The sequence below is a fragment of the Octopus sinensis genome, linkage group LG3 (genome assembly GCF_006345805.1).
Source record: "Octopus sinensis linkage group LG3, ASM634580v1, whole genome shotgun sequence".
Lineage (NCBI taxonomy): Eukaryota > Metazoa > Mollusca > Cephalopoda > Octopoda > Octopodidae > Octopus > Octopus sinensis.
The window spans coordinates 12,786,396-12,813,125 of NC_042999.1; the positions used below are offsets into that span (position 1 = coordinate 12,786,396).

Here is a 26,730-nt window from a genome sequence, read left to right on the forward strand (position 1 = left end):
GATTCAACTGCAGCTTTTGAGGTGTACAAAACTCAACGAGACCGAGCCGTGAAAATTGAAAAGGAAGAACGCTTCAGTTATGAATACAAAATTGCGGCAAATGCCAGTAGCAATCCAAAAACCTTCTTTGCCCATGTCCAACGGAATTCCCGCTTGAACAACCAGATTGCAACGTTGGTAGACTCAACAGGCGTATCGATTGAGGACCCTTATCAACAGAGTCAATTATTTGCCGAGGCTTTTTCAACTATTTTCAAACAAGATGATGGTCATGAACCCCCTCCATTTGATAGATCGGTACCTCCAATGCTTCGATTGGTCATCACGCGGGACGAAGTCAAACGTGTTATTCAAGGCCTCGATGTCAACAAGGGTCACGGCCCTGACGGCATACACCCACGGGTTATCAAAGCATTGACTCCGGTCATCTGCGAGCCCTTAACACGTCTATTAAACATGTCATTGGCGACGGGTGTTATACCTGCGGACTGGAGAACAGCGATAATCTGCCCAATTTTCAAGAAAGGGAGCCGCGAAGACCCGCTTAACTACCGACCGGTTTCCCTTACATCAATAATCAGCAAGATGTTCGAAACCATCCTTAAGAAAAGTATGATGCTCCACCTCCAAAACACAGCCTCTATCTCTGATTCCCAACACGGCTTCGTGCCGAAGAGATCATGCTTGACCAACTTACTGGTAATGGAAGAATTGGTGATGCGCATCCTCGATGATAGTGATGCTGTTGACATCGTTTTATTGGACTTTGCCAAAGCTTTTGACTCGGTAAACCACCGCCAATTACTTGTCAAGCTTCAAGCATATAGTTTCCATCTGGATATTGTACGATGGGTTGGTGCCTTCCCCTCAGATCGCTCCTTCCAAGTCCAAGTTAATGGTTCACGGTCCGACGTCTCCAGTGCGAGCAGTGGCGTGCCTCAAGGTTCAGTGCTTGGGCCCTTATTGTTCTTAGTCTTCATAAATGACTTGCCCGACGACCTCACGCAACACACCCTTCTATTTGCTGACGATATCAAACTGGTCGCTCCTCGCGGTGATATAGAGGATCTTCGTCGATGCCTCCACCAAATTTGGAAGTGGTCTAACGAATGGGACCTGTGTCTGAAAGTGCTGTCATCTGCCTGTTGGCTCTCCTCCTGCAACTCAACTTGATTTCGAGCCGGGTCGTCTGCTGCTGGAGAGGACCGATCAGGTAAAGGACCTGGGTATCTTGGTGGATTCCTCCTTTTCGCCTTCGGCCCAGTGCGTCCATGCTGCCAACAAAGCACGCGGAATTCTGTTCTTGATTCAACGGTCATTCGGAATGCTCACAGCAGCCATATTCCTACCACTCTATGTCACGCTGGTGAGACCCATATTGGAGTACGGGATTCAAGTCTCTTCTCCTTATCTCCTCAAAGACATACAGCATCTCGAAAGAGTCCAGAAGCTGGCTACCCGCATGGTTCATGGTCTCAAAAATTTGTCCTACGAAGAAAGGCTGAGGATGCTCGACCTTTATTCTCTTGAAAAACACCGCCGCCGTGGTGATCTCATTCTCACCCACATCATAAGCGGAAAGTGTAACCTCTCGAAAGAGCTGTTCTTCACTCCTGCTCCAGAGCGTCGGCTGCGGGGTCATTCTGAAAAGCTCTACCTGCGACGATTTCATCTCAATCGAAGGAGAGGAGCTTTCTCCGTCCGGGTTGCAGATCTGTGGAACAAGCTGCCAGACGAGATGGTGAAGATGCCGACGACCGCTTTGTTCAAAGCCTCCCTTGACCTCAAGTGGCCTGAACTCTTTACATGAACACCACTCTGTACTTAAATCCATGTCCCCCTACATGGCCTTGCTATTTGCTTTTGAGCCAAATTAACTAACTAACTAAATGTCCATGTGTGTTGGACACATGGAGATCAAAAAGGTGTTCAGTGTTGTTGTTGGTGAGGTGGTTGATAACTTTGTTGGTGTTTACCAAGTCCATCGCCAGATGCCGGAGCTTCAGTGAATCCATGCCCAGGGAAACAAGGCGCTCAGAGTATGGTAGGTGTCTGATGGAGGGTATGTGTTTGGTTGCATGTCTCTGAACAGATTCCAGGAGGTCAATGTTCTGAGCAAGATAGGGGTTCCAAACTGATGATGCGAATTCCAAGTGTGGTCGTACCATAGCTGTATACAGTTTTAAATAGATGGCTGGAGAGTGACTAACAAAAGTCTTGCTGAGTGATGCCAAGACACCCTCGGCCTTCTTGACAATTTTAGAGATATGCTTTGTCCAACGCAAATCACTGCTGACAGTGATGCCTAGGTCACGCTCGCAAGAGGATTTCTTGATATCAGTGTTGTGGAGGGAGTATGTGGACGCAGGGTTTTTTCTCCCAAAATGCATGGTGGTACACTTGTCCACAGCCAGTTTCAGTTGCCAGTCCGTGATCCATTGCTGCACTGTGTCCAGGTCTGATTGCAGGAAAGAGTTGTAGACATCAGGATCTGTCCTCTTGATTTCAAGGTACAGCTTTATGTCGTCTGCATATTTCAATACTGTGGCATTCTTTAAATTGGCATCTATGTCATTAATGTATGCCACAAACAAGAGGAGACCAAGAACAGATCCCTGTGGTACACCCGATGACATCTCATATGGTGTAGAGTGCTGTCCTAGAACTGTGACTACCTCCTTTCAGCTGAGAATGAAGGATTTCAACCAGTTAAAAAGGTCATCCCTCACACCCATTGCAGAGAGTTTCACCATAAGCCTTTTGTGTGGCACAGAATTAAAAGAAAAACTATTTAAATGATATAATTTATTTCCTGTGGAACTTTTTACTGTTACTTCATTTTTCTATTTGGTTTTCAAGATTCTTGATGTTAGACATGTTATTATATTTGTTGTCTTGTTTTCTGATTATTAAAGGGTGGAGGTTCAGCATGGAAGTTCCTATGGAACATCACCTCAGAATCTCACTGTCAGATTTGCTGGGTTGGAAATTAATTTAATACCAAATAATGGCATCACTGTAAGTATTAGTTTTGTATTCCAGACAGGTATTCCCATACACCTATATCTATTGTCTGTTATAGTTAAATAAAAAGTTGTGTTTCCATTATTCTGTGTGTGTGTGTGTGTGTATATATATATATATATATATATATATATATATATATATATATATATGATTGTGTCTCCTTGAAATTTCATGATAGTTGTAAACAAGTACAAGCATTGTGATTCTAATATTCTGCAAAATCACGTGTGGTGGCCATAGAGAAGTATTACCTGGGAAAAGGTGAGAGGTGGTAACAGGAAGCGCATCCTGCAATAGAAAATCTGTTTCAATAAATTCGGCCTGACCCATGCAAATGTGGTCAAGTGAGCATTAAAGCAGCAATGATGATTATTTTTCCTTTATAGGTTGATGGGGTATATACTGAGCTACCATTTGGACACAACAATGATGTTTTTGTAGAGAAAATTGATAGAAATCTACTTCTTCAGACCAGCACTGGAATGAAGGTAGTTTGTCTTTCAAATTTTGTCAGTCACTTTTTTGTTTTAGTAAAACTATTTCATGATTTATTTACTTATAAGAACAGGGAAGATTTGTTTGTTTTTCAAGAATATATATTCAAAACTATTTACTTTGTTAATTATTCAATTATTTATTGACTTTCCGACCAAGTGATTTCAAGTTCACCTCCAACCATGGCAACTTGTCTTCTACTAGAGCTCCCGAAAGTGGATTTGGCTGACAGAAACCCATCATATATATAAAAAAAGGGTTATCTCTCTCTGATATTTCCCATTGAAGAAGGCTAAATAGCCAGAAACACACGTCTGGGAGTCTGCTAGAGGGAGGAACGGGGCAGATATGGTGATTTTACACCTTTCAGTGTCAGACAGTGAATTTGCCTTTAGAAGTTAAACTGTCACAAACATATTTTAACTAGCTTAAAGTTCATAGATATATATGTCCTGTCCATGCTAGCATGGAATATGGACATTAAACGATGATGATGAGATATATATATATATTATTCATGCACACATGTGTGTGTATATGTATTTCCTTCACAGTTGCTGGTTTGTAAACAATGGCTTCCCAGCTGTGTTGATTGCTTGCAGTCCACCACAAAAAGCATGTCCAGGTTACTTGACATGTTGTGCAATCTTTGTAAAAATAAAGATTCATTCATATGGAATCATTTTTTTCCAGTTCTCCACATAAATATGTTAAGGCAATTTGCTGTTCAATAGACTGGAAGATTATTACCTCATTTGGAAACAAGTGAAGTTTGAGGACAGGACGAGTATTAGACCATAGAAAACTCTGACCCATGGAAACAGACATTAAAACAATGATTATGTATAGCAATTGTAATTATTAAGTTTGAGTGTGAATTGATCGTTAACTAAGTTAATAATTAATATTAATTTTGTTTTTATTGTTGTATTGACAGTTAGTGTGGAATGGGGAAGGTTTTGTTGAGTTACATATCTCACAAACTTACCAAAGAAAAACTTGTGGCCTCTGTGGAAATTTCAATGACTCCCCAGATGATGACTTATTAACCACTGATGGCAAGCAGACAAGTTCACATGATATCTTTGCAAACAGTTGGAAGGTATCTCTATTTTCATTATTGTCTTTATTTTAATGAAAACAATTATCAATTAACTTTCTGTCTTAAACATAAGAAAATCAATAATGTAACACTTTGCATAAAACAGACGTTAAATGATGATGAAAGAAACAGACTGTGTTTAGCTAAAAGGTAATTAATTGTTCTCTGTGCATCCCCTGCAGCAAGATGCTACTTTCTGTCTCTCTCTCACATTTAACACCTGGAATAAATACTATGCCCCGACTCGTTTGAGGTATCATGTATTGCAATTTTGACTTGGTAACCTCACTAGCGCTGGTGCTATCAAAAATGCCACTTTTACTCTATAAGGGAGGGCATCCATTCATAGAAACCATGCCAAAAACAGGCATTGGAGCTTGTCAGTCTTCTAGCTTGTCAGATTCTGTCTGTCATGACAGCATAAAAGATGGACATTAAAGAATGATAATATTGGTTTGACTTGTTATACTTACTTGCCTGAAAAAAAAAGAATCTTAAAAATTTCTTTTCTCCAACATAAACTGAATGACCGATGGTCATATTGAGAAAAATATTTGGTTAGTTTGGTTGTAAGGTTAAGAAGTTTATTTGGCAACCCCATGGTTTCAGGTTCAGCTCCACTGTGCAGCACCTTGGGTGACTGTAGTGCAAGCTGATCGATGCCTTGTGTGTGTGTGTGTGTGTGCACTTGTCATTCCAGCATCATTTGACAACTAGTGTCGGTCAACATGGTGCCATACAACCACAGTCCTATGCCTGAAACAAGTAAAAGATGAAGTGTAAGTTTCAGGAAATACATGTATTTTTGCAAATAAATTGCTTCTGCTCGTTTACTGTTCTATTTTTAGACAAGCATTCAACCAGAAGAAAGCTGTGAAGAAACTGCAAACGTACATCCATGCAGTGAAGTCAGTCCTCGATTGAAAACTCTAGTGGAATCTAAATGTGATATTATCAAAGTAATGTATTTATTCTGTATTTTCTGTGACAGTTTAACTGGTTTCAGTGTTAGTTAACAGTTGATAGAATTACTTATCTTTTTGCATTGTGAAATATAGAAGGAACATTACTGAGTTTAAATGGAACTTGTTTATTCTCTGGATATCGGAATGATTTCATAGGAAAAGATAATTGATCTAAAAATATCATTAGCCAAATATTTTACCTTAGAACATTGCACAAGTGAAAAAAGAAAATTGCATGGAGATATGTATAAAAATATAATCAGACATTAATAAAATGCTTAAGTCTATGAACTTATTGAGTCATGTACAGTATTGTTGCCGAGTTAACAATCTGGACATGCTTTTGCAGTTGGCACCATTTGTATGAATAGGCTTTGTTTACCAACAGCACATCAAAAGGAGATATTTATGGATACCTTTCCAAATAATGAGAAGTTAATTACAAACCAATTTCGTTATCTCGGTTGTTGAAATGTAAAGAATGAGTTTGTGACTGAAAAGTATTGAGAGTTCCAGCAAAAAGTCCATTTATTGGTTTGTCAGGAAAGGTTCATGGGATGTCATTTTCTCATCAATCTACATAAGACTGGCCCTGGTTCTGTGATACAAACATTTTGTTTGAGGGTTATTGCCATAAACAAATATATCCACAGTAATTAAGTGCTCAATTAATAAGAGGCCATTAAACTCCAACATTGCAGTAAATCCAGGTGGTACCAATTACAGAGCAAATCAAAAAAGCATAAATTTCACATATTATAGTCCATACTTAGTGTTTCTCAAACGGTTGTCTTAATGAAACAGCTGTTGAACACAATGCATCAAATACATGTGAAAGCTGTGCTTTTCTGCTTTTATTCTAAAACATTTTAGTTATATAAATTTAAAACCTCAAAATTTTGTGTTGTTTCAAATAATTGACTCAGCTATTTTACTAAATTCTTCAATATTTTCAAAATTAATTGTAACATAGGCAGTGTGTTTACGGTTGTACTTGCATTTATATTCTTTTGTTAATTCTCATCCCACTGTACCTTTTTTCTTTTTTTCTTTCAGAGTTCTGTATTTTCTAAATGTCACAAAGCAGTACCTCCTGAACCATTCTATTTCTCTTGTGTTCATGATATGTGTGCCTGTACTTCCAAATCAGAGTGCTTGTGCGATATATTACAGATATATGCACATGAATGTGCTAAGACTAATATCAGGCTGAACTGGATATCACAGACAAACTGCCGTGAGTTGATATTACACATTTCTAGCAATTTAAGCTGAAAAGCAAATTATTTTGTATAACTGCTTCTAGAAAAGATTAACAAGCCCCTTCTGTCATGAGATTGCACCCAGAAAGTTACCCCATGAGGCACAAGTCCAGGCAAGGTTGTTTATGGAAGACTGGCAGTCACCCATACATAACCAGCGTTCCATCTCTATGCCATCAATGTTATCCAAAGGAAAGGCCAATAAATACTGAGGTGTCGCAAATCATTTCTACAGCTGAGTGAAATAAAGTGTCTTGCTCAAGAACACAAGACAAAGCTTGGTCCAGGAATTGAACTCATGATGCTGTAACCACTGATCCATGCACTTTCAACAGCTTGTATGAGTATTATATATTCAATATGTATGAGAGAGTCTCTTTCTATATATATATATATAGAGTGATATATTACAGATATCTACATTTCTCTCCAACTGGTCCAGCTCTCTTTAATATCATGTCAAAACAGAAATGGATCCCATAAAATTCAAAAGTTCGTTGGACCAATTTTTTTCAAAAACTCCCAGACCTACATACGAATATGTCTCCAGCTGTTTGCTAGAGTGAGCCATGGTGCCCCATATATGACTAAAAGACTTCACCATGTGGTGCTATTCAGTTTGACATGGCCTGAGCCTATACTGGCCAAAACCTATCAAAGTTTATATCTTGTGTGTACAGTTATGACTCCACATAGATTATCATCATCCAACCAGCTTCCAGTATAGTAAGTCTACTTATGGACTTAATAGTTTTTGTAAGTAGTTATGATAAACAGGGGAAGATTAAGATAATCCCAAATACAGATTATTAGTCCCTCCATATGTTTCCCCATTTCAGTGATTTGGAGCTCAGCATCGGATGTTCCAAGTGTATTTGGGTGTCTAACTGCAATGGACCATCAAGGAAACACTTGATCGCATTGTGTGTCCAATGTGTGTCTGACTTTAGATATTAAAGTAACTTATAAGTGTTTAGAGAGGGAAGAAAGTGATGGAGAGTGAAAAATGAGGAGGGAAGAAACTGGACAACAAAGTATTAAAAGAAAAAACAAAAACAAAACAGTATACAAGTGAATAAATAAAACACATGAATATAAAGACACACAAAAATATATAAATTAAATGAAGTGAATAGGAAAGGAAAAACAGGAAGTGTATGGAGGGGGGTGTTTTGTGATGGTCAGTATTTCAATTCAGTTCTTGAGGAGGCCAGCTGGAGCTGCATGAGTGGCTTTATGACCCTATGTAAAAGTGGTAACACCAATGCAAAGATATTTTTTCATTTATTACCAATTCTGCATCCCTCTATCATCCTCTCCTTCAAACTTCTTGTTTGTTTTTTTCATCGTTCACCTATGTATACTTACATATTTTTTTTTTTTTTCACTGATCTTCTATATCTACACAAAAATGTGTGTTTTATTTACTTTTCATGTATGTTTACATTTTTTCTTTCTTTCTCCCATACCACTTGTTTGCTTTCTTTCCTCTCTAAATACTTAGAAGTTACCTCAATATGTCTGACTTCACATCTCTGTAACAATGCAATAAAGTGCTCCCTTCCTGATCCGGTGCAGTTAGACATCCAAATAACTATGATGGAGAAACATATATTGTTTTAATGTTTACCTTCTTGTTCTGACATCAAATCCTCCCTTAATGAAAATTGTTTCCCTATATCAGCTGCCAGTATTTATCCACTACATTCATATTTTCTTCCCTTTTTTCACACTTTAGTGTCCAACTGTGAAGAGGAGAAAGGCTTTATATTTGATGATTGTGCCTCCCCCTGTCAGCGAACCTGTGACAATAGTGATTCGAATGGAAAGCCTTTAAACAGTTGCTTTAAGCCTTGCGTATCAGGTTGTCAGTGTCCATCCAGTAAAGTGCTGCATGATGGCTATTGCATTAAAGCCAGTGAATGTCCCAAAGATTAACCAAGAAAGAGAGAGACTTTTCAGATTTAACCAGATTATGGTAATCTCATTTTTTTAGTTCCCATCTAATTTAATTATGTGGCACTTACTACTAATGCAAGTTTTAAATTAACCCTCTCACAAATGTGCTAACAGCCCCCTTTTAAGTATGTCTTCAATGAGTTTTTAAATCAGTGTTTTCCAGGTGTTCAAAAAAGACAAGTTCATATTTATAAAGATGGTTACATTGTTAATTTTTTTAACCTTGTTTTTTTAATATATAATTTTTGAATTTTTAGAATAACTTGAATAAATACTTTTGTGATCTGAACCTTTTTTTTTCTTTTTTACATGTCTCTAATTTATACTGACATGTAAGTAGGAAGGCAGACAAATCCCTTCAAAAGATGACCCTACTCAATCTGTAGAAAAGGCATAGGTAGAAACTCCATGAGATGTACATGGTGTAAGCTATGGGCACATAAGTGGTGCAGCAATATCGGAGGAAAGTTAACTGGGAAAATAGTTTTTGTATATGAAAGATGCACAGGTGCAATCAACACCAAAAGTGTACAGAAAACAAAATCCATCACATACCTGGAGGGAAATAGTCGATAGCTTCCACTATCTAGGTGAGTAAGTCAGTAGCGGGGGTGGATGCTGTGAGAGTGTAGTTGCTAGAATAAGAATAGGCTGGGCAAAGTTCAGAGAGCTTCTACCCCTGTTGGTAACAAAGGGCCTCTCGCTCAGAGTGAAAGGTAGACTATGATACCTTTGTACAAACAGCCATGCTACACAGCAGTGAACCATGGGCTGTGACTTGAAAGAAATGATGCTAGTATGCTTCGCTGGATGTGTATTGTCAGTGTGCACACATGACAGAGTGTAAGCACTCAGAGACAAAAATTAGACATAAGAAACATCAGATGTGGTGTGCAAGATGCCTGACTGGCTCCTGTGCTGGTGGGATGTAGAAAGCAGCCACTAAACTCTGAAAGTGGTTGGTATTAGGAAGGACATCCAGTTATAGAAACCTTGCCAAATCAGACGAGCTTGGTGCAGCCTGCTAGTTCTGAGTCAAACAGTCCAACCCATGCCAGCATGGAAAGTGGATGTTAAACGACGATGATTTACTCTCAAAAGTTTTTTTTAACAAGAAAACTCTCCTGAAATAGTAAAGTACCAAGCTATTATATTGTTGAATAATAATAATATAGCAGAAAAAAATATCTATTAGACAACTTTATTTTCATGGTATTGGTTGAAATGCTCTGTAGACTTGTAGGTGGTTAAAACATGAGGATTCTAAGTTTATTTATAACAAATATCACTTATGTACATTTAATTTTCAGCAGAGAATAACACACGGAGGAAAATTTTGATTTGCTTTCTTTCCTACCATTTCAAATGGTGTATGTATGAGTGTTGAAATGTGTAGGAAAGAGGGTTAAAATAATGAAAATAACCCAGCATTTGAAAATATTTCACAGGCAGGGTGTTGGTGGGTGTAAGATGACAGACAAGAAAAAATTTACATGCTTTTTTTTTTTTTCAAATACAAATGTGTGGGGGCCAAAAAAAAAAAGTGTGGCAGATAAAGGTGGGGGAAATCACAAAAACCCAAATCTTTGTCCCCCCTCCCCAATTGCAAAACTCTCTACCCCCTTCCATCTCTACACATTTGCACAAATGCTTGAACTAAGATTTGTTTCAGTGTCATCTAGACAGTGTAGAATCAGGCTGCCAGGAACTAAGATGTTACTCTATCAGGTAAAAGGAACGAGCCAGACTAGAGGTATATCACAGTGTCAACAGATTATAATTTTGTATATAATCTTACAGAGTTAATTTTTTTGTTAATTGGTGTAGAGGGGGAGGAGTGGCAAAGGATTATGGTAATGCTAACAACCATTTAGTGACTGAAAATACTGTTAAGGTTTGAACAGGTGAGTTATGTTTAACTTGAAATACAAAGGTCTGATGGTTTTCATCACTAAAATCAGAACCAAAAGGTTTCTTACATCTGTATTACCATCGAATGTCCTACTGACAATTTATGTTGCAGTAAAACAATTTCTTTATAACCCAGATGGCTACTACAAACATCTTGACCTGCCTGGCATCAGTTGATGCTTTTTAAGACAAACAAAATGAAAGTCAGCAGAATGAAATAACCAGGAGCAGCAATAATCTTTGTCAATTAAGAATTACATACAGAAGACAAAAAATAAAAATTATTCCTTGAGTTGTAGCTGCACTTACAACAACTAAGCTCCAATAAATTAAACATTACTTTCAGAATGACGTTGCAATAATTAATACATACTGCTAATTATGTAAACAAGTGACATGAAGTGAATATTTCTGGGGAAGAAAATACACAGCATTTTTTTGCTTTTAAATTTAATCAACTCTAAGATAAGGAAGGGGAGAAAATATTTTTTTTTTTTAACAGAAGAAACTCGGGAATGGGTGAAAGAAGAAATTGCAATGGATTGTGCTTAAGATGTGGATTTTTGAATAATCTAATACAGTTACATTTCAAATGGTGGGGAGCTGAAGAAAGAAATATGCAGAAACCAAGTCAGCCCTTAGTGAAGCTGTGATTTAAAGGACAATATCTACACTCAAATCCTGAGATCAACAAATCCTTTTATGCATCACTCTTTTCACTTCAACCCTCTGAAAACACGAGTCAAAGTCTTCAGCACTCTAACCAGAGAATACTGTTAAAAAAATAATCTGTTATAGAAACCATTTCCTTCATTTTAAGGAAATGGTAACAGGTTATTGCTGACCCAGCAAAATGAAAGAAGTGATCAATGTCAATCAGTGTTTTTCGTTTTCTTTGCAAGGTTGCACAGGTCCATGTGAAGCAAGTGTTGCTCTTTAGGGTCCAACATGTTATAGACATTGCAGCCAATTCTTTGTAATGCTTTCATCACAGACAAACTGATATTAAAGAAGAATAATTGAGATCGGAAGACTAAGTGTGTAATAGTGGCCAGACATTATCAATTCTACGTATAACTGAATTTAAGAAAGATTAAAAATAGAAGGGAAAAAATGCCCTCAAAATATCAGTAGTGCCTGGTGTGATGGTAAGAGGATCTCTTTTTAAACTCTGAGAGTCAAAAAGATAAAAAAGTTGACCAAACCACTTGTCTGTAGCTTTTCTTTTTTTGGTGATTAGGTTGTCTTCATGTCCACTCACTGGTCTTAACTTGATCAAATGTCTAAACCACGAGTTACTGAAGATTCTAAAGAGACATTATAGTCAACTAAAGTGTCCAGAATATGCACCAGAAAGCTCATAGCTGTTACATTTCTTAGGAAAGAGTTTTCTTCATACATTTGTGTTGTCACTGTTGTGTTGGCCATTAATGGAAGCCATTGTTGTAGCAGACGGTCTCTGCAAAAGACAAGAGAAAGCAGATATTAAAAAAGAAAAATTCAGTTTATGTATGCAATTGAGACATGAAATTAAAATGGCCATCGGTATATGCCTCATGTATATACGCTACTGAAAGGCATCATTGAATAACTGATAGCATTTACAATTATTAATCCAAAAACCAATTTTTTCCTATTAATACGAGTATACCATTTCTTTACTGTTATTTTGCAAACCTAGGATGGTATTTTTTCCTTTTTAGGATTCCAGTTGGTTACAAACATTTACTAATATAAAATGAGCCCTATGGAGAAAGGGCATGAGCACCTTTTATGAAATGGATTTTGCTATCATTTAGATAGACAACTTTGAAGTGGAAGAGAGTCTTGGTGTTGTACTGAAGACAAATACCAAGGTCATATCCAGGTTTATGGGAAGGTGCCATGGAGCATGGTATGTGCCACAGCCAGCAGTATCAGCAATGAAGCAGACGTTTTTAAATATTCATGAGAGGGTTGCTGCATCCTCTGACAGCTCAGGAAGAATGATCCAAGAGAATTGTTATGCATGGTAATGTTGATGTGCTAGATTAGGAATGGCTCATCACTTAATTTAGTCATTACAATAAGATTCCATAGTTTTTATAAAAATCAATGTAAAATATAAATTAGTTGCATTACTATTTCAAAGCAATCGTCTAGTTTTCTCCAAACCCGTTGTTCACTCTTAAGCTCAGGGCCAGTAAAACAGTAACCTTACAAAAGCTGCTCAACTACAAAAACTGCAATCACTGATTATTCACAAATCAGGTTTCAAAAGATGAAATATTGTAATGGTGAGGAAGTGTTAATAAATTACTTCATGTAACGATGTGACAGACAATGATGATTTTAAATACTTTGATTAATTCATATTGATTGCCTAAAAAAAAACAAAGAATCAATATGAAATTAAAGACCCCAGTTTTCCTAAATAACAAAGGAAACAACCTTCTGTGGAACACTTCTCTAAACTCAATGAAAAAAAACAAAAAAAGAGAAATGTGTCTGTTTTAATGCCTTTTTATTTCATGCTCGCATGACAAACAGCATCTTTCTGGTTGGATGCTCTTCCTATCACCCAACCCTTACTTTCAAGTAAGGGATTTAAAAAATTTACATTTATGAATTTGTTTTGCAAGATTCCTGATGTGAAATAATGTGTTGAAACAGATATTATATTTTGGGAGGTCATTGTTTTTTTACCCTCCAAGTAAACATATATTCATTCTTCACTTCAGATCTATTATTGTTCTTATTTTATGTCCCTTGTCTGGAATTCTTTTGTCACACACCCAATGACCTCTTTACTGAAGAGGTCATAGGATGTGTGACAAAAGATTTCCAGACAAAGGACATAAAATAAGAACAATAATAGATCTGAAGTGAAGAATGAATATATATATATTGTGTATATGTTTGGCAAAAAAGAAAACACCATTAAAAAAAGGATGTATCTATAATCATAATTTAGATGTCCATGTTTCAAGCGGGCATGAGCTGGACAGTTTGACAGGATCTAAGGACTGCATTATCCGCTTTGGCATGGTTTCTATGATTGGGTGCCTCTCCCAATGCCAACCACATCACAATGTGGACTGCGTGCTTTTACAAGTGACTAGCAGTAGTGAAGTTGTCATGCAGGTTTCAAGACTATGAATCCAGAGGGGTGAAGCTTAATGCTAGGTGATGAGGTGGGGTTAAGTATGAAAAAAGGGGCCAAAGCAAAATAGGTTTCTTACTGTAGAGGAGCCACATGGCTCTTCCCAATTTACAAGAGAGAGAGAGAGAGTGGGAGTGATTGGGTGGAGCTAGCAAGATATATAAATAGTGGTGGTGATGTGGATACATGGCAGAAGTGCAGGCAAAGCCATGTGACTAAGAATTTTGTTTTTCATTCATGTGATTTCAGCTTCAATATATTAATTGGATGTGTCTTGAGAAGACAAGTAAAATTGTGGCCATCCATACATACAGGCGGTTCCTTTGCAGGTGCCAGTGCTATGTAAAAGACACTCGTGTTGGTGCCATGTGAAATGCACCCAGGCCAGTGCTGCATAAACGTATCTGTGCTGGTGACATGTAAAAAGCACCCAGCACATTAAAGTGGTTGGTGTTAGGAAGGGCATCGAGCCATAGAAACCATGCCAAAACAGACGAAGTTTGAACAGCTCTCCAGCCTTGCCAGCTCCTGTCAAACCATCCAACTCATGCCAGCATGGGAAACAGATCTGAAACGATTATGATGAAGTGTATTTTCTATACATTTTCACAATAGTAAGTCTAAAATAATTAGTACTTTGAACAGCTGATCCAAATGTTTGCAGACTCTGCAAAAAGTACAGCCTAGAGCTATGAATCCAAATCACAAATGTTTATCTACAATGTTAATTGATAAAACAAACAAACTCCAATAAGATCCAAAGGAAGAAGACAAAAAAATCTCAAAAAAAAAAAAACCAAACCAAGACATCTTACCTGATTCCAAAGCAGATGAACAATTGGAAGCGGCCATCCTTGCCAATGGATTCTGATGACGTGTCATTAATCTGTTTAATAAGTTTACAAAAATTTAAGTAACCAGCTCTGGCTTGCTCGGTTGTAGCGGCAGGTGGTAAACTCTCAGGACAGTCCAGAAATGTCTCAAAGCAACATTTCACTCTTTCTGTCAAAATAAGCAAACCAAAACTTTACCAGTTGCTAGAGATTACAAGAAAAACTGAAGCTTGTTTGGTCCCCTCAAACTGTCCAATCCAGGCAGCATCCAAAGACAAACATTAAATGAAGATAATGAAATGCTACAATCTCTCTACTTTTAATTCAATTGGCCAGTTAATAAAAAGCTGTTATATTTAAAGCATAATTATCTAAATATGGAAACATTATATCCTCTTTCACTCATAGAGATAAAAACATTTCAACATAAGGAAAAACAAAAAAAAAAATCTTAAATATAAACCTAGAAGCGGTTCTCTGCCCTCGGTCATCTCAGTGTCTCTCTCTGCCCTTTCTCAGTAAGCAACTCCAAGCAGCAACAGCTGCAGTTCCCAGTCAAATAACCAAACACCTCCGTTTTAATGCTATCTTTGCCAAAACGATTGCAGTTCAACAGGTCTGCAATAAGCTTCGTATCTCCATCTCCCTTAAACTCCTATTATCTTATGACGTATTATTCTTATGTCTCCAGCATTTCATCCAAATACTGGAGAGTTCTCGAATTAGGGGATGCCTTGAGAAATTTAAGGGTCTATTGGAGGATGTGTAAAAACAGTGGAATTCTGAAGTGATCACCAAGGCACCTTCAGATCAAGGCATTAATACAAAAATAAAATATTGTCAGATATGGTGTTTAAAAATGTTGACTTCCAAATATAAATTATAGGTTGTCTGTTTTATGGTACCCACCCGTCTGACAATACTTCACAAGGAGTACTCTAACACTACCAGATATGACAAATGGGTATGCAAGAAGAAGAAGTTTGAGGACCCACTCTAGATATTGACTTTTCTGTACCAAAAGCAGGCAACCATCAGGTACCACCCAGTGGAACAGTATCTAGGTGCATAAAATAGCTACATCAGCAATCATTTGAGCCAAGAGAGTTTGTAATGTCCAATAAGTTTAGCTCTTATGAGAGATAACTGCAACGAGTGCCAAATTTCCTTCAAATCCCTTTTCATAACTAACGAGTGATAGTTTATTCCAGTCGTTACAGATTCTCTTCCCCCATTGATCATAATCTTTGATGGACAATATCAAAAGTGTTTACTCAAACACTGTCAGGTCTTCTTTCATTCACATTCTCAGCTTTAAAGAAAATCCATTTAAATAGTTAGAGACTTGCCATAGGTTTCATAACGATCATCTGTTGGTAATCTCACATTACAGAGCCACATTAAGGGTCCCAAAAGCTAAGCTCCTGCTTCAGAACCAGAAATACTTCAACATCCATTACGAGTCTCAATTGAGTCTTGTACAGTCACCAACATCTGCTACTACATCTGGAATGATGCAGTTGTCACACATAAAGATCCTATACCACATCTGACTAACTAAACAAAACACTCCAACCTTTGGCACGCAGGAGGGCTGTGTCTCTTCTATCCACTTTTTCGATCACTACTACAATAACATCTCTTCCTCACAACTAGCTACTTGCATATCACCACCTCGACACAGTATCCCCGATTCTTTTCTTCCCCAATCTGCACCCCACCCCCATCTCCTTATAGAGAAGTCAACTGTCTGTATCAATCCAACCAATCCGATCAATTAAAAAAAAAAGTTAGAAGTCTATGGAAACATCCATGGACTTGCAAAATATGGAAAGGAAATAAACAATGATATAGAAGTCTGTTTAATTAGCATGTATTTTTTGTTTTTTTAACTTTTAACCCTTTGAACTTGCAAGCATGTTTTAGCAGATGTAATTTCATTTGACCCTGAAAGACACAAAAGAGGGAAGTCATGTAATTTTGCATCTACAGATGAAAATGATGAGGTTTCTGCCAGTTAATGATACATAAAACCATGTAGCTAACTTTTTGAGTCTTCCATGAGTGTAGTCAAATGAAACAGCATCTGCTAAAATGTATTGATTGGTTCAAAAGAGTAATTCTACAAAATAAGAATGAGTTAGAAGGTGGTCAAATATAAAAGACATAATTAACAACTATAACAAGCAGATGGTTGTAAAATGTAGAAAATACAATTAGTAATTATGACAAACTGATAACTGGAGGCTGTAAAGCAGAAATAATTAGAAATTATAGAATTTGTAAATGTGGTTCTTACCTAGATAGTCCCATGCAAAGAATTTATGTCTGAAAAGACGTGCAGATTTGAAGCCACATTTGAAGACACACTCAATGCATTGTACCAATCCATTTTCACCACACAGTAAATAGGTGATGTTACCACGCTAGAAAACACCAAGGTTTAGAATGTTATTGAGGTTACAATACAGTCAAATAGATTTGTACATTTCAAATTTATACATTTACATTCTAGATTTATAAGATTTTTGTAACATACACTCACATAGTCAGCATCATCGTTTAATGTCCATCTTGCCTGCAGGCATGGGTCGGACGGTTTGACAGGAGCCAGCCAAATAGAACCCGACCCCCAGGCTACTTTCTCTGTTTTGGCAGGGTTTTTACAGTTGGATGCCCTTCCTAACACCAACCACTCTGCAGAGTGGACTGAGTGCTTTTTATGTGGCACCAGCACAGGTGAGGAGGTCAGTTTTGGCATGGAAAAAAAGCTATGGTAGAATGTTGTATAGTGTAAAATTTATAACATGTCACTGGTGCAAAAAGGTTCACTTTCTAGAAAAGAGCATCTCTATGTTTTCTTTCAGAACATGGAGGAGTAAGTATGGCCATGTGGTTAAGAGGTTTGCTTGCCAACCATGTGGTTTTTGATTCAGTCCTACTTCACATGTCTTCTACTATAAGTTAAGGCCAACCAAAGTCATGTGAATGGAATTTGTAGAAGGGCACTGAAAGAAGCCCGTCACGTATGTGTGTTCCTTTGTCTTAATACCATGGGATGGTTGTAAACAAGCATCACCATTACACAAGCAATGTTGTTTGCTTGCAGTCTTCCATGAAAAATATGTCTGGCCATGGGGAAATATCTTACTTGGAAATGTGTGAAAGTTGGTGACAGGAAGGGAATCTGGCTGTAGAACGTCTGTCTCAACAAACTCTGTCTGGTCCATGTAAGCAGTAAAATGATGATGTCTACTTTCTGTCCCCATCTTTTAACTTTTCCTGACAAGCTGTATGGTACCTGGGCCCTGTTTAGCTGGCAGAATCATTAGAATATTGGACAGAGTACTTAGCATCATTTCTCCTGGCTCTTTACATTCTGAGTTCAAATTCTTCCAACATTCAAGTTTGCCTTTCATTTATTTTCAGGGTTGATAAAATAGAACAGCAGTCAAGAAATGTGGTCAATGTGACTTGTCCCTTCTCACTAAAATTGCTGGCCTTGTGCCAAAATCAGAAAATATTATTATTATTATAATTCTGGTAGGTACCTCTTTCTCCGGTTTGTGATAATGTTTGACTATGTTGTTCACAGCATGACCTAACGTCTCTTGGATCTCTGGAATGGTTAAACCTGGGAGGGAAAAAGAAAACATTGCTAAAGGAATGGTAGGACATTTTGAAGGATTTATTAAAATGGTTGAGGGTGTTGGGTTTTAAATTTTGAAATACTTAGAATAACAGAATTGATATTTTGGATTTCAAGGTTTTAAACAGATATAGTTACAAGCATTGTGTCTAACAGATCATGTAAGTAACATATCTTTTAGTATAACTAAAGCAGACTCAATAAGTGATAGAACTAGTATTGTAACTGGAGCATGTATAATGAAAGCTATGTTTCATTGATGAGGTCACAACAAGCAGAAACAAAAACCTATATTAGACATTATTTCACTTTTTTTTTTCTCATTGCATAATTATTTCTAGTTAACATATTTAACCTGAGTAGCATTAAAAAAGCTAACATGGAACTTTAAAGGGACAGAGATTGATTCAGAAGCAATCCTTATCAGCTGTTGTTTGTTTAACTTCGTTAGCTTTACAACTCACAACTAAGATCATTAATTTCACACACTAATTAAGGTTCAGCAAATCTTTTAGGAATGTTTGAGTAGAAAAACAAACTCACTGTGCTCTAATAATTTGTGTCGAGGTGAACCCGTGGGAGCTGGTGACATACATCGAGGGGGTGTCCTTGATAAAGATCCCATATCTGCTGAAATACAGAAGTGAAAACGTCAGGAAAAAAAAAAGGATAAAGGAGAGGAAAAGAGAAATTCAAAATTTTCAAAATCGAGTCAGAGACAAGAAAAAGAAAGAAAGCTTTTCTACCTTCATTTTCTGTGGTGCTGTGTACTAATTCTCCAACAAGTAAACGTTCGGTGCTTCCATCATCTACACGACCCAACCATTTTCCGCATGGAAACCTATAAATCAGATAAGTTCTTTTATTGAAGAGAAAATCTGGAAACAATCATCTCTTTTCAGAAACAACAACAACAATAATAATAATAATTATTTAACTGCAGGTTTTAAAGCAGACGTACAAATTAATATGATTTCATTAAATCTAGTCACGTCATTTAGCTTCAGGAGTTTTCACAACTTTAAAGCTAAACTTCAGATTTAGCTGAGCTGTCTTGTTTGGTTTCTGAAGATTTTGTGCCGATGACACAAAACTGGCTGACTGCCACCCATGCCGGTGGCACGTAAAAAGCACCATTTGAGCATGATTGTTGCCAGTGCCACCTGATTGGCTCCTGTGCCGGTGACATGTAAAAAGCACCCACTACACTCTCGATGTGGATGGCATTAGGAAGGGCATCCAGCTGTAGAAAAACTGCCAGATCAGACAGGAGACTGGGGCAGCCTTCTGGCTTGCCAGCCCTCAGTCAAACCGTCCAACCCATGCCAGCATGGAAAGCGGACGTTAAATGATGATGATGTGTGCATCAGTGAATTGGGGATGGAACAGGTGCAGAATCTAAGAGAGGAGATAATGATTTAGTGTCTGGTGGTGAAAGGAAGCTAAACGGCTCAAAACTGCATCTCTTAGTAAAATAAAAAAAAAGGTATTGATTAAAAAAAGAATAATGTTCTCAGTTGTTTTCTTTCTTTCTTTCTTGGCAGTGTGGGGGTGGGTGGGGAGGATGCTAAAACAAGCAAATCAATGACTAATATTCCAAACTTTGGTACTTCTGAACTTGTAGAACAGGAAGTACACCATCATTTTTCTAACGTCCACTTTTCCATGTTTGCATGGGTCAGAGAAAAAGAGAGACTTGATGCAGGTAGATTTCCTATGGCTCGATGCCCTTCTGGCTGTCACCTGTCACCTGGTTCCAAAGCAAGGAAATCTTTCTCCATGGCCAGACATGTTTTCACCAAAGATTGGAAATGAATGGCATTCATTCATAACAATCATAACAAGGACACACACACCTTTTATCTTTTCTTGTTTCAGCCGTTTGACTGCAGCCATGCTGGGGCACTGCCTTGCAGAGAGGTTAGTCAAACAAATCAACCCCAGTGCCTGCTCTTCTTTTTAAGTTCGGTACTTATTTTATCAGTGACTTTCACTGAACTGCTAAGTTACAGAGACGTAAACAAACCAACACTGGGGTGGGATGGAAACACACACACACACATATGGATATATATACACATCATCATTTAGTGTCCATTTTCCATGCTGGCATGGGTTAGATGGTTTGACTGGAATTGGTCAGCCAGAGAGCTGCTGCAACAGGCTCCGGTCTGTTTTGGCTTGGTTTCTAAAGCTGAAGGTCCTTCCTAACACCAACCACCCCATAGAGTGTACTGGGCATCTTTTACATGTCACCAGCACAGGTGCCGTTTGCATGACACCAACACGGATGCCTCACATGCGTTACTGGTGTTGTCTGCAACAAATGAAGGACTTCTTTCAGTGTCTGTCAACTAAATCCATTCACAAGGCTTTAGTTGGTCTGCAGCTATAGAAAAAGACACTTGCCCAAGGTGCTACATAGTGGGACTGAAACCCCAAACCATCTTGTTGGGAAGTGAAGTTCTTAAAACACAAAGGAGAAAGAGAGTCTGCCGAATGCTGACCCAACAGAGGGACCAGCTATCCGAATTGACAGTACCTTGGTAGATAAAGCAATTAAGGGTATGAAGACAGGGAAAGCCCTGGGCCCATCAGGAATCATCGCAGAGATGCTCAAAATATCTGGTGATGTCAGCTATAGCTTAGTCACCCGTATAGTTAACCAGGTGATACCTGAAGGAATCTTGACTGGTGTAGCAGCACCATAGTCAACTGCTACAAACGGAAAGGTGACACTTTAGATACAAACTAGCTTAAGGTGACCCACTCTACGCGCGGGGGAGGGTGTGGTTCTTACTTTCTGTTTCTTATCGCCACATGTTCCCTCTTTGTTTCTCTCTCCTATCTCTCTCACTTTCTCACTCTTCCTTTCTCTCGGACTCTCCCTTGCTTTCTCTTATGCGTGCACATAAAATCATAAAAATAATTCAAAATTACTTAAAATTTTGTGAAATTTCATACTTTTTTCTGATATATTTCGACGGTTCATGATGCTAAAATTTTGGCCTTTAACACAATGTCATTTTTACCTATGTTAACTAAATAATACAAACAGAAAATAATTAAATCTAAAGATAGGGCAAAAATGTACTCTTTTTAAAAGGGGAAAAATTTTACCCCCCTTTCCAAAATCCCCCAAATTTTTACACCTACTATTAAAGATACCGCCTCTAGCCCCTGCAGAAACACAAAAGCCACCATTATTCAAACAGTGCAACCTGTCCATCCTATAAAACTCAATTTTTTCCATATTCATCACCATGGCAACCAAACGGTAGCCCCAAGCGACTTGCAACCCTCCTCACACCATTGTCCACCCCATTTTACTCCCCAGTGTAAATCTTGGTGCCAATCTGACCCCCATCTACTGCCCCTTAAACTGTTCCCATCCCAAAATGAGACAAATAACCAAGAAATCAAAGAACTTTTTCGCATTTCGGCTTTATAGATTGATGATTATATATATATATATATATATGTATACACATTATATATATATTTATATACACACACACACACACATATATATATATATAAATTAACGCAATATATCTGATTAATAATATCTGCTTTGATTGTGCAGTGGTGGTGGGCGATAATAAATCACCGTTCTAAAAGACCTGTGGCGGATATATTTAAACTTTTGCGGCTGTCAACGTTTTCTCTCTATAGATACAGACAGACGTACAATGAGAGAGGTGGTGGGAGAAAGAGTGACAGAGACACGGCGAAGGCGGAAAGGGAATGAGAGTGGAAGCTGTTAAATGTCGTTATAGAGAGAAAGTGGAAGGAAGGAAGGAAATAGAGAGATCAAGGAAGACAGGGTGATATCCAAAAGAGAGAAACGACAAACACTTGTCAAAGTCTGGGTTTTGTTGCCCTAGTAACCGCATCTTTCCAGATGACGAGTTTTAACCTACTCAATTCTCTGCCTCATCACCTCTTTTCAGAAACAACAACAATAATAATAATAATAATTATTATTATTATTTAACTGCAGGTTTTAAAGCAGTTAAATAATAATAATAACGTATGTGTCAATTTTCAGCCCAATCTGACCACTGGTCTGGCCGCCAACTTCAAAATGTGCACACAATTTTGACCCAAAGCCGCTTTTATATATATATAATTACAGAGGTATATATATAATTACAGAGGTATCAAGTTGTTGGATCAGGTAATGAAGGTCATGCAGAGGGTCATAGCCCAACTAATTAGGGAGAGAGTCAGTCAAGATGAGATGCAGTTTGGGTTCATGCCAGGGAGAAGCACCACTGATGCTATATTTCAGGACAGCTGCAGGAGAAATAACTAGCCGAAGCTAAATCTCTGTACCTGGCTTTTGTTGCCATGGAGGAAGCCTTTGACAGGGTCCCCCAATCCCTTATCTGGTGGTCAATGAGGAAACTAGGGATAGAGGAAGGGTTAGTGAGAGCTGTGCAAGCCATGTACAGGGATGCTGTCAGTAAGGTGAGGGTTGGCAATGAGTACAAGGAAGAATTCTGGGTAGGGATCCACCAAGGATCAGTCCTCAGCCCTCTCTTGTTCATCATAGTCCTCCAGGCAATAACAGAGGAATTCAAGACAGGATTTCCTTGGGAGCTCCTCTATGCTGATGACCTTGCTCTAATTGCTGAGTCACTATCAGAACTGGAGGAGAAGTTTCAGGTGTGGAATCAAGGATTAGAATCGAAGGGCCTTAGAGTCGACCTAGCTAAAACCAAAGTCTGAATAAGTAGTAAAGCAGACAAATCTCAAATCCCTTTAGGTAGATGGCCCCGCTCAATCTGTAGATTGAAGGTGGCGAGCTGGCAGAAATGTTAGCATGTTGGGCAAAATGCCTAGTGGTATTTTGTCTGTCTTTACGTTCTGAGTTCAAATTTCACCGAGGTCGACTTTACCTTTCATCCTCTCGGGGTTGATAAATTGAGTACCAGTTACGCACTGGGGTCGATGTAATCGACTTAATCCCTTTGTCTGTCCTTGTTTGTCCCCTCTCTGTTTAGCTCCTTGTGGGCAATAAAGAAATAAGAAAAGTTGTAGGTAGAAACTCCATAAGATGTACCCGATGTAAGCTTTGGACACATAAGAAGTGCAGCAATATCAAAGGAAAGCTAACTAGGAAGATAGTTCTTGTGTGTGGCAAATGCACAGGCAATAAACACTGAAACTGTGCAGAGAACAGCTTCTGTCACATTCCAGGGGGAAAAACTACAAGCAGTTGATAGCTTCTGTTACCTAGGTGACCAAGTCAGTAGTGAGGGTGGATGGTCTGAGTGTAACTGCTAGAATAAGAATAGCCTGGGCAAGATTTAAAGACTTCCTACCACTGCTGGTGACAAAGGGCCTCTCACTCAGTGTAAAAGGTAGACTGTATGACGCATGTGTACGAACAGCCATGCTACACGGTAGTGAAACATGGGCCGTGACTCCTGAAGACATGCATAAGCTTGCAAGGAATGAAGCCAGTACGCTCTGATGGATGTGTAATGTCAGTGTGCATGCTCAACAGAGTGTAAGCACCCTGAGAGAAAAGTTGGATTTAAGAAGCAGCATATGTGGTGTGCAAGAGAGATGACTGTGCTGGTATGGTCATGTGTTGCGAATGAATGAGGACACCTGTGTGAAAAAGTGTCACACCCTAGCAGGTGAGGGAACCTGTGGAAGAGGTAGACCTGGGATGAGGTGGTGAAGCACGATCTTTGAACATTGGGCCTTACCGAGGCAATGACTAGTGACCAAGACCTTTGGAATGCTGTGCTTGAGAAGACCCGACAAGCTAAGTGAGACCATAACCAGTGGGTGTGACCAGCCCACTTATGAGTACCCCTCATTCATTGGACAATAAATTTTGCTTATGAAGACCTGTTGAGGCAAGTGAAATCAAAATCGCTGATGTGGCCAATGACAGTATCGCCAGTGGAACATTAAAAGCACCATCTAAGCGTGATCGTTGCCAGGGTCACTGATTGGCTCCTGTGCCAGTGGAAAGTAAAAAGCACCATTTGAGCATGATCGTTGCCAGTGTCGCCTTACTGGCACATGAAAAACAACATTCGAGCGTGGTCGTTGCCAGTGTTGCCTGATTGGCTCCCATGTAGGTAGCATGTAAAAAAAACACCTTTTGAGCATGGTTGTTGTCAGAACCACCTGAAGTGCCCTTGTGCCAGTGCCATGTAAAAGCACCCACTACACTCTCGGAGTGGTTGGTGTTCGGAAGGGCATTGAGCTGTAGAAACTCTGTCAGATCAGATTGGAGCCTGGTGCAGCCATCTGGTTCACCAGTCCTCAGTCAAACCGTCCAACCCATGCCAGCATAGAAAGCAGATTTTAAAAGACGACGATGATGAAAGCCTTGCCTGTTCCAGGAGGAACACTATGCCTTAAAAAAAAAGGAGAGGATGGTATTGAGTGGAATTATTTAAACACAGTTAACCCAACGAAAAGTGTATTTATTACATGTACAACACACGATACTTTTGACTAGATTTGAATTTATAATTCCTGACCGACTCATCTCTTTAAACTCTGTGTTTCCACCTCTTAACACACAAACTAAAATTTGTGTGCGAGTCCAATTTTTATTTTGTACTTTTTCACAAACTTTTAGTTGCCACATTTCTATTTAAAAGCATTGTTTCAATTAATTTTGAAAATAATGAAGAATTTCAGAAAGTAATTTTGTCATTCTTAAGCTGGTGATTGAAGCAAAGTAACATGAAATTTTGATGGAAGAAGATTTTAATTTCAATCACTTTAAAACAAGAAATTTGTATCATAGAATCAGGGGGCAGTCTCTTAAGGGGTTTTGTAGCAGAAGATTAAAATATCGTTTTGTTTTTTACATAAAAAAGAATTCTTACTTGAAGAGATGTCCAGTGATTTCATTGCGAACCAACACATACTCGACCAGCCATTTGGGGCTCATCCCACTGTTATCATGTCCAATTCGAAGAGTGGTCAAAATGCCAAGGTTTTTGTGCTAAAAATAAAAACAATAGGTTTTAAAATAAAGTTGTTTGCTAAGAAACTTTCCTCAGAGAACATTCGACACAATTTTAGTAGACATTTTGCTTTTATACGTATGGTAGGTGCAAGAGTGGCTGTGTCATTAAGATGATTGCTCTCCAACCATGTGGGTTGAGGTTCTGATAGACAGAAACTCAAAAGAAACCCATTGAGGGTATCTGTGTATATATCATAATTCAATAGCATCCAGCTGGCCTGACGGTTGCAGTCGTCTTCAATGTCTGCTTTGGCATGTTTTTTACACTTTACATAGTCTACTGGATGGTTTTTTTTTGTGGCATGTGTATGCTCACACACACACACACACCCACACACATGTATACATTCAGCAGTATCTGTACCAAGCAGTGTTTAGGCAAAAGTGAAGTTTAGATTAGTTAAAATACATTTGTGACATATTTCTACTTCTAAAGGTAAATTCACTGTGACAATTTTCAACTTTTATCATAAAAGAGAATTTTTTCTTCATGGTAACTGCAAACATATTTTAGCTAACCATAAGTTTGCTTATACCTAAGCACTGCTTGGTGCCAAATTCTTGAATTTCTTGTGACCTAACAGTCTAATGGTGCAACTTAGTCAATGTTGTTGACTGTCTTTTAGGTAAGGCTATGGCTTTAAATCTGCCCAGATTTACCTCTCTTTGGTACTTCCCATTGATAACAGATAAAGAACAAGAAATGCTGTTTCTAGGAATGCAACACTGGGCAAATATAGTATTTTTACACCTTTCTTTTTGAATATTTTCTCCAGGATAACTGCAGTAAATTTATCTTTATAAGTACGTAACACTATAGAATGCCATAGAATGGAGACATTTCCATGTCAAAATAAATATTTTCTGAGAAAAATTATGATTCATTTGAAAGTTCTGGATGTGAAGTTTATTTTCATATAGTTTTAATTAAAATCCAACGGTTACAAATCATGTCAACGTCCCTCACCTTAGTTCAATGCACTTGAGTACCATAACTCAAGTTGTGTTAAAAATCATACTATCATGAAAAGGAAGGTTTTCGCTTTATTTTGATATAAAAATTGATGGAAGTAGGTCAGACAATCAGAATGAAATATAAAAATTAAAATTTCATTGTTAATTTTCACTTAGAAAAGGACATATTTTCCTCAAGATTTTTATATCATGAGAAAAAAATTTCTCATGAATTCAATGTAGTCATTGATAATTCTGGCCATGATGTAGCTAAAAAGCACAAAGTGAGTAAAGAGGGTGGCATACTGACCCTACTTGCCAAACTGACAGGTTTCATCTGTGGAAAAAGGTCAAACAGAACACAAATCCAAGGTTTCAAATATCAAGTTTGAGCCAGAATTTCAAGAAAAACAGGAGCTAAT

The 26,730-nt window shown here is 38.1% G+C and overlaps 2 protein-coding genes across 14 annotated transcripts in view; one reads left to right on the plus strand and one right to left on the minus strand.

The window, feature by feature from the left end:
- LOC115209298 (kielin/chordin-like protein) overlaps nt 1-9,099 on the plus strand; it is a 195,844-nt gene extending 186,745 nt beyond the window's left edge. For 5 of the 6 annotated variants that reach the window (XM_029777635.2, XM_036500855.1, XM_036500854.1 and 2 more), the window contains 6 exons: nt 2,916-3,018; nt 3,414-3,515; nt 4,460-4,624; nt 5,473-5,583; nt 6,646-6,826; nt 8,590-9,099. In XM_029777635.2, coding sequence (XP_029633495.1) covers nt 2,916-3,018; nt 3,414-3,515; nt 4,460-4,624; nt 5,473-5,583; nt 6,646-6,826; nt 8,590-8,789 — 862 coding nt within the window. In that variant the 3' untranslated portion in view covers nt 8,790-9,099. Of the gene's footprint in view, nt 1-2,915; nt 3,019-3,413; nt 3,516-4,459; nt 4,625-5,472; nt 5,584-6,645; nt 6,827-8,589 lie in introns of those variants that run through there. The other variant, XR_004998144.1, reaches the window with a different exon arrangement.
- Nucleotides 9,100-9,996: 897 nt separating this feature from the next.
- LOC115209688 (DENN domain-containing protein 5B) overlaps nt 9,997-26,730 on the minus strand; it is a 224,355-nt gene continuing 207,621 nt past the window's right edge. For 7 of the 8 annotated variants that reach the window (XM_029778171.2, XM_036500860.1, XM_036500859.1 and 4 more), the window contains 7 exons: nt 25,212-25,330; nt 19,092-19,186; nt 18,889-18,975; nt 18,248-18,330; nt 16,996-17,122; nt 14,679-14,865; nt 9,997-12,180 (listed from right to left, as the gene is read on the minus strand). In XM_029778171.2, coding sequence (XP_029634031.1) covers nt 11,997-12,180; nt 14,679-14,865; nt 16,996-17,122; nt 18,248-18,330; nt 18,889-18,975; nt 19,092-19,186; nt 25,212-25,330 — 882 coding nt within the window. In that variant the 3' untranslated portion in view covers nt 9,997-11,996. The remainder of the gene's footprint in view (nt 12,181-14,678; nt 14,866-16,995; nt 17,123-18,247; nt 18,331-18,888; nt 18,976-19,091; nt 19,187-25,211; nt 25,331-26,730) is intronic. The other variant, XM_029778166.2, reaches the window with a different exon arrangement.